The sequence below is a fragment of the Apium graveolens genome, unplaced genomic scaffold (genome assembly GCF_009905375.1).
Source record: "Apium graveolens cultivar Ventura unplaced genomic scaffold, ASM990537v1 ctg5243, whole genome shotgun sequence".
In the NCBI taxonomy this organism is placed as follows: Eukaryota; Viridiplantae; Streptophyta; class Magnoliopsida; order Apiales; family Apiaceae; genus Apium; species Apium graveolens.
The window spans coordinates 47,995-56,837 of NW_027418879.1; the positions used below are offsets into that span (position 1 = coordinate 47,995).

Here is an 8,843-nt window from a genome sequence, read left to right on the forward strand (position 1 = left end):
CTGATCTTTTGTCTTTTGTCCTGTGTTTCGAATTTCTATTCTTTGAGATGTTAAATTGGAAGATTGTACATATATTTTGTTATATTATTCTATGATATAATTAATGTATCTAGAAGTTTATAACATATTATTAGATGCTATCAGTTTTATGAATAGTCTATTTTCCCTTTGTATTTCAATTCTTCTTTACAAATTACTATAAACCTTAGCTCATTTTTTTCCCAACTATGTAATTTTTCTTTCGTGTACTTTTAGAAGTTACAGCTGAAACGCTTCCTGCACTATCCAAAATTGGTTTTGAAACTGGTATCGTGAAAGAGTTTCTCAACTTTGATATGCCTAGCGAACACCAGACATTGTCGGGTGAAATTATTGTTCATTCCTATAATCCAACGGTGGAGGCTGTCTATCAAAATTTGTGTGTCGTTCACGATGGTCAGATTTGCGTTGTTAAGGTTAGGCTTACAAATCTGATGGTAATGTAATTTGTGCCAAAATTTTGCTGCAGTCAGGCTAAAACTTTTACAATTTAATGTGTGGGACTTTTGTATTCGCAATATTGAGCAATTTATATCTGGCAATACCTTGCTATCTCAGGCTTCGGTTTTTGTCCTGCGAATATAAGCATACTGTTGAGAATGATTCATCCTACTTGCAATCTAGTACATCAAAAAGATATTCTAATGCGTAAGTATTCTTCATATTTCCTACAGTATAAATTAGCTCAATCTATTTTATGATGGCCATTGAGCCATCTTGGTCTTCTATGTTAGTTATCAATAATTTTTATATATACATATATAATTGGATGTGAATTTAGGTACACAACCCAAATAAAGCAGAAATTTGGTTTGTGCGCCGAGCTTTTTTATTGTGTTACAATTGAATTTCTTTCTTTTATCTGTTTATATAATTTCATGTGAGATAGTGTTACTTTCCAAGTCAACATAATGTATGAATCACTAGTAACATTCACCATCCAAAAAACCATCCAAAAACTCCTGATCACTTTTAATATGATCTTCCCAGCTGGTTCATATAAGTTGTGTCTTAACGTTTATGAATCATAGTACAGGGATGGATTATATATGATGTGTCCTAACCTTTATGAACTGCAGTATAGGAATGAATAATTTTTTCTTTACGATCTGAACTTTTTCGAATCTTGTATTTCAATCTCTGTAATTACAGCTAAAGCTAACAGGATTGTGTATATTACTCGGGCTCTTCATCTTACCTTCAAGTACCCGTGTTGGACACTCGACAATTGGACATGTACACTCGGATTTGAACACTTATTTTACAATAAAAACATGTATATTTTTCAAAATATTTGGAGTCCGATACTTGACACGTATCCATGTCGAACACTTCTTGCTGAGTCCGAGTAAATGCATTGATTCCTGCAGATATTTTTTACAGGAGGGTCCCAAGTTAAATTATAATTGTACATAAGTTTTTCTATTCTTAACTCGTACAATTATCATCTTCAACTGATGTTTGGTATGAAAATGTTAACATTCACTATTAAATTAGTAATAACATAGAGATATGATGTGTCTATTGACCACCTTAACTTTAGTTGAAAACCTGAAGTACTCAACCTAAACAAAGAAACACCTCAAGATATATAAATCGTTTATTTCTGCCGGGCTTGGAAACTCTCCCCAGCTCCCGCCTCCCCTCCCCCCCCCTCCCCAAAGGAAAAAAGAAGATCCACCTTTGAGCAAAGAACACAGTATCATTATGTCACCTGAAATAAGATGGATTACATCCTTAGCTCCATTCTAAGGTTGATATGTAGTCAATAAGATCGTGCTACAAATGTTATCTCCAATTTTTTCACAAAGTGGCTGGACTTGCCAATTAGTGTAATAATGTGACCTTTGTATAAGCGAACAGACATATCTTTTCTCCTAAAAGCCCTACAACTATAATCCAAAAATATTCTAAAGATATGGCCAACATCAATCAATTATTAAAATATATTTGAATTAAATAATATATCATAATTCTAACAAGTGTGTTTTATGGATGTTGGTTTGTAGGAAAGGGAACCCATCATCATGAGAGCAGCACCTTCACCGTGGCAAGATCAAAATTTTGTTAAATCATAATTATCAGTACAATCTCTGACTACTTTGTGCAACCAAATGTTCTTTTCTGTAATTTTTGGTTTCACCCAGAAGTACAAAGCTCTATTCTTTCATGCTAACTAAAGTCTATCACAGGTGTCATGTATTTAAATACAGGAAGAGTTGATGACATCCATTTGCATGTATAGAAGAATTTCACACCAAACACTTTATCTGCTGTCAAATTTTCAGGTTAGCAGAAGAAGTTTACAATTTTCAAAGCGTCTTGAACTTGCCCTTGATGTAGGGTTTACAAAAAGATACGTGCGATGTACGTAGGTATTATGATTTTAGGGATAATTAAGTTTTTACAAGAATTCTCTTCTTTTTGCAGCTTATTTAACAAACATATTTCTTTTGTACAAATAGTCTTTATATTTGTTTTCTCAAAACCCTCAATTATTTATCTGATCAAATCTCGGCTCTTTATCTTAATTTATAAATGCATCAAATGAACAGACTGCAAAACTTGTGATGCTTTGAAGTACTATGTTCAGTTTACTTTTAAATATATAATCTATTCTAGTTTATTTGCAACACTTCACTTTTGAAATCATATTAATTTTTCTGTAGCACTTTGCATTAAAAAAGTTTTATACGTTATAACTTGTGTGTTTATAACATGAGGGGTACCTAATTGTTATAATGGTATTATCAAATAAATACAAAAACTACCTCCGTCGGCTAAAGATGAAACTAAGAACAACTGGCAAGGTCTTCTTAGTATGCTAAAATTGTTGCAAACATGTTGATGGTGAATTGGAGTAATGTATTTACATAATTGTTAATCCTTGTTATCTTTCTCCATTGTATAGATGTCAGAAGTGGTCAACTTAAGGTGGGACTTGATTCATCACAATTATGCAGCATGGATGAATTCAAGAAGTAAGTTTAATTTATTATTTATTTTTCTTTGTCTTTTGTTACCTTGCTTTTGAGCTTTCTTCTTCAGGTTTTGTTTTAAGCCTTCAAATTCTATTTATAATGAAAAACTGGACATATTTATTACAGAACCAAACTAATTCCTTAATCTGATTCAATAGCTAGACGATAATTGTTGCAAGTCCGTTGTTCTATATTTGTGCCTATTGAGTATTGACATAGTTGACTGGGATACACATGTGTATGGATCTATATAGATGGACTTATCCTTAGAGGTTTATTAGTATGGTTTTAATAATATTCAAAATAATCAAGGCAGGTTGTTTATCATAGCCATTCCTTAGGAATTAGTATATTTTATTAAGTGAAGAAACTAAGCATTCATCTACGAAGTCTGTCCTGCTTGCAAATTTTTTCTGTAGCTATTTGTGTAAGACACACACATGGTCACATGGTCACAACCAACATTTACCATAATGTGTAACTACTTGAAACAAATGACGTATGAATAATATTTTAATCAGTGATATGTATATGAAAGATGTGTCAAGTTTTCACAAATAGAGCTAAAATTGTTGATTTAATTTTTTTAATTAAAATGATGTAGGACAACTCTAGTTATGATGGATATATAAACTAAAAATGATAACCATGATAGAATTTAGGCGGATGAACAACTAGCATAACAGCCGTTATCCCAAGGGTTTCCCAACAACAAAATGCAGAAGAGACCCAATTTAGGATTCAAAGATATTCGAGTAAGTTTGGAAAAAGATTTCTAATGTATTTTGGAGTTCTAGCTCGAATTCTCTATACTTGAGGCATGTTGGTTTGTTGTGTACTTCCTAGCAACCCTAATGATTTTTGTATTAATTTCAATAGGTGCTCTCAACTTGCATTTGAATCATAATAATAAGAATAATATATTACTTAAGTAATGAATAGGAAAATAAATAATAATCAAATTATCAGAGGGTTATTTCAAATAAAAATTTATAAAAATTGGGGAAATGTTATGATCGGTAGCTATATTGGTAGGCGCAAAAGAAAAGAGAAGTAAAAAGGAGAAGTCATCTCGTTACTTCACCCTGTTTTTGGTCAATGACTTTTACATCTGTTCCTGTGTTTCAGCTAGTCCGGCCATACTTGGTAGTTCGAGCAGTGAAGATGGGGAGGCCTAATATGCACACATAGTGAAGTAGCCCACTGGTGCAATATGGAAGATAACCGTAAATTTAGCACCAAATGGGGACATAACTTGTACATGTTCTTCATCTCGGACATCATACATCAGCAATTTGACTTGGTGTTTATGTTGAAGAACATCAAAGTATTTTTTCAATAGTTTTTTCCCATGTTCCCGAGATTTTCTAATCCCAATGATCTCGAGATGAGGTGGCCGAGTCCGGTTTACCAAGTCTGCATTGACATTGCTTTCTTTCTTGTATCTTGTAGACTGCTCAGCCTAAGGCTAAAATATAAAATGTGCTATAAAAGAAGAAAGTCAATTACGTGGGTGAACCATATGGCCCCCAAAAGAATCGCGCTTCAACCTGGACAGATAAATACTTTAAGTCGCTATCTATCCGAAGAACCTAGGTGCCCTACATATTTATTGCAAAGTAGCTGTCAGAGTCTTGTATGCTTTTAGTAGCTTGTGTCACTGGGTCCGTGGGGAAACCCCTAGGAATTCACATCAGAAACATAGTAAAGTAATAACACAAGGAGAATTAGTAGGAAAATTGAATATCACTTAAATAAGTATTTTAATAATTTTTGATGTTATTTTATTATAAAGACTAATAATAAGTATGGGTTGATAGTACAGATAAAATTCTAATTATTTATTATTAATGATGGTGAGATGTGCACTCTAGTTTGTTTGGTGGTGCATAATATAACAATGTATGTGGAAGATAAAATAAAAAATATTAATTTTTGTCATACTATATATTTTATTAATGATTGAAGATGTTTCATTAAGTCACTACATAGGCTTTTATTTGTGGAATGAGATTGCTAGTTTACAAACAACCATTTAACTCTATTAGAAGGAAGCCTTTTTAGATGATGGGCTCAAAAAAAAATTCATGCAGGCTGGGCCCTAAAAATAAATAATATCATACTTATGTGGATTTAAAATTTATTTAACAAACCCACCAAGTGGTACCAAATATTTAGTTCAACACTCCATAATAATTTCTCATATGGCTCCAGTACCGGTCTGGGATAGGCAAGTGGGCTACCCCTGATGGGCTAAAGGCCGAGGCATGTGGGGCTTGGAGTATGAGAGTGGGGATTAAGCAGATTGTTGGGAGTTGCCTCAGTTGTCATACTAATTTTCATACTGATGTATGATATTTTCATTAGTATCAATTTGTATGATAAATTCCAACTATTTCCACTAGTAATGTGTAGTAAATATATAAATAAGTTGTATATTACAAATATGATTCTACCATAAGTATAATTGAGAGAGATACACAATATATGGTATACATTATCCCTTTTACACAGGATTTTATCTCATATAACTTCTCTCATCTAACTCTTCATTATTAGTAATGTGCAAATAAATTTTTTTATTTTCAAATTTTTATTTTAGTATGAGTATACTTTTTAAATTTGTATTATGAGTTATAAAAATCTTTTACGATTTATCACTTTAAAAAATATCTAATAAAATAAATATTAACCAATTATATATTCTTTTTTAATTATATAACCGATATCTAATATATATAATTTATTTTATAAACCTATAGTCTAAATTATGTTGACGCGTAATTTGGATATTTATTTTTCAACCACATTATTAAACTACTCAAAACTAAAATTTGATATGTCATATTTATATTTTTTTACATTTTATTTAGGATGTTATTGTTAATTAGTTTATAATAAAAATATTAAAAGTGTTATATTGCAAATTATATGACATCATATTTATTAAATAACAACGGTGCACTTATAATATGTTCGAAGGATTAAAAAGTGGAACCAAACACTAACTTTCAAATAATTGTGAAATTTTGACTATGAAATAAAAAATAAATAAAGATATACAACATTAAGAATTTTAAAAAAATCTTAATAAAATTAATAATTATATAGGAAATTTCCCTATAAAAAGAGTGTTATCTTTTCACAAACCCTAACATTTGACTGTCAGCCGCCCCCATCTATTTCATAGAGACTCAAATTTACACTAAACAGTGATGAACATATTCGAAGATGAAGAAGACAATAAAGAAAACCACCCTCCACATGTAAATCAAGATTGGCAAGGTATATTTCCTTACTCCTCCTCTTGAATAAATAAATAATCATAGTTAATTTTTTTCTAATTAATTGTTTTCTACAGGTATTTCAAGGGGATTGGTTATGATACATCAGTACATGATAAAAATTAGAGTGAGAGAGGATGGGTGTAGAGGATTCTACCATTACATGCCTTCTCTAAACGCGGTGTGTGGTTATAATTCATTTTTCTTATTATTCTATTATATTGATGACATGATTAATAGACAATACTAATTTATATTTTTTTAGTAATATTGAATGACAAATAGTTTCAATAAGGACATCTAACTTTCATGATGCATATGCCATTAATTATACTTAAAAATAATTAAATGATATAGTTTATGTGTTTAGAAACTTGAGATTTTGTGCAGGAGGATGTTGGTCAATTATGTGTGGTGCCTGGATTATATTAGATTGACTTAGTGGCTTATATTAGTTTATAGCTTTAATTTTAAAAGTTGTTTGTATTTCGATCATCTCCCTAGCTATATATATATATCATGTTATAAATGATGTAAAACTTAATGCTAAAGTAAAATTTCTATTTTTTTGAGTTGGTTTTCAACAACATAGTGCATATTTCTTGTTTATACTCAATGCCAGGATGTATACAAATATATATATAAGCTGTGTATTGTAAAACTGAGAAAAACAAAGACTTGTGTGTAAGTTGTTTTTATTGATTTGAAGCGTACAATATAAATAGATAGATGATAGAATATGCAGCTAAAAACAAGGACCATTAAACAACTAACTCTTCTAATGCAGTTCTACTTCTACGTGTCTACATATGCCATTTCTAAAACTTCTCCACGACTATGCATACTAATTCAACATGCACATACTTTAATTATTTTAAAACAATCTATAAGTTTCAAAATAATTCCAACAATCACCCCCTTAGTTTTGAAACTTATTTAGACAACTCCATTACTCCCAGTAATCTGCGCATTCTTTCAAATTGGATAGTAGTGAGAGCTTTGGTCAGGCAATCTGCTCGTTGCATATCACTACTCACATGCTTGACAATGATCTCCTTTCTCTCAACACATTCTCGAATATAATGGTAGCGTTTGTCTATATGTTTACTGCTGCCCATGAAATGTACAAGATTACTGGACCCATATCTTCACCTGTTAGCTTGCTGAGCAGATTCCTCAGCCAAACAGCTTGACAAGCTGATGTCGTCCCTGCCATAAACTCTGCCTCGCACGAAGACAAGGCCACACACCTTTGTTTCTGTGAGACCCATGTGATGAGGTTATCATTTAAGTAAAATACCATTCCTCTTGTACTCTTCCTGTCATCTGTTTGTCCTCCAAAATCGCTATTCGAGTATCCTGTAAGCATATTGTTTCCAATATCCCTCGAATAAACCACGCCGTAGTTAATTGTACCCTTGACGTACCTGAGTATACGCTTTACAGCATTCATATGAAGAACTGTGCGCTTTTCCATGAAACGGCTGACTATCCCCACAGCATAGCCATGTCGAGACATGTATGCACAAGGTAGCGAAGTCCTCCAACCAAGCTTTTGGTATTCTGTTGGATCCACCAGTTTCCCGCCTTCGTCCTTAGTCAAATGCTCATTCGGATCCATAGGATATTTATTGGGGTTAAAAGCTTGCATTCCAGCCTTCTCCAATATTTTCTTTGTGTAAGCTGACTGTTTTAGCTCTATACAGTCCTTCATTTGTTGAACCTCCATCCAGATAGTACGACAACCTCCCCAAATCATTCATTTCGAACCAATCATTCATCCGTTGTTTTAAATTCATTTAGTACCTGTTATTAAGAGATCGTCTACATAGACTCCAACAATGAGAGCTTCAACACCATTACTCCTGATGTACAATGCATGCTCATATGGGTACCTTGAAAAACCTAGATTCTCAAAATACTTGTTTAGTTTAGCATACCAGACACGTGGTGCTTGATGCAGACCATAAAGAGCCTTAATCAATCTATACACCAAGGGTTCTTGACCTTCTTTAATAAAGCCTTAAGGTTGAGCAACATAAACTTCTTTCTAAATTTCTCTATTTAAAATGTTGTTTTGACATCCAAGTGGTGAATCTGCCAATCGGTCTTGTAGCCAATGCCAACAGAAAGCGAACAGTCTGAGCCTGGTGACCGGAGCAAAAATTTCGTCAAAGTCCACCCCCTGCTCTTGTACGTATATTTTGGAGACGAGCCTTGTTTTGTATTTTATTATTTCCCCATTAGCATTCCTCTTCAGCTTGTATATCCATTTCAGGCCTATTACTTTGCGATAAGCCGTTAATTCTGTCAGTGTCCATGTCTCTTATTCTGCTCAATTAGACTCCCTTTCGCTCAGCATTGCTATAACTCATTAGCTCATCAATTCCCATCAATAGAAGCTCATCATCGAGCTTAATTTCCTATGTCTCATTTTAAATATCAGCAAGAGATTTGTAACGTCGCGGTTTACTGCTACTGTCCGAGCTTGTAGACTCTGAATGGTCTATGTTTACTGTCATCTGTGGTGTCATGGGCA

General features: G+C 32.7%; 1 protein-coding gene across 1 annotated transcript; it reads right to left on the reverse strand.

The window, feature by feature from the left end:
* Window positions 1–7,400: 7,400 nt before the first annotated feature.
* LOC141702499 (secreted RxLR effector protein 161-like) lies at window positions 7,401–8,033 on the reverse strand. The gene has a single exon (XM_074506158.1). The coding sequence runs from the start codon at window positions 8,031–8,033 to the stop codon at window positions 7,401–7,403; it is 633 nt and encodes a 210-aa protein (XP_074362259.1).
* Window positions 8,034–8,843: the final 810 nt, after the last annotated feature.

Bases quoted from the DNA above. Each gene is read 5' to 3' on its own strand.
- LOC141702499 (XM_074506158.1), bottom strand. From the start codon at position 8,033: ATGGAGGTTCAACAAATGAAGGACTGTATAGAGCTAAAACAGTCAGCT.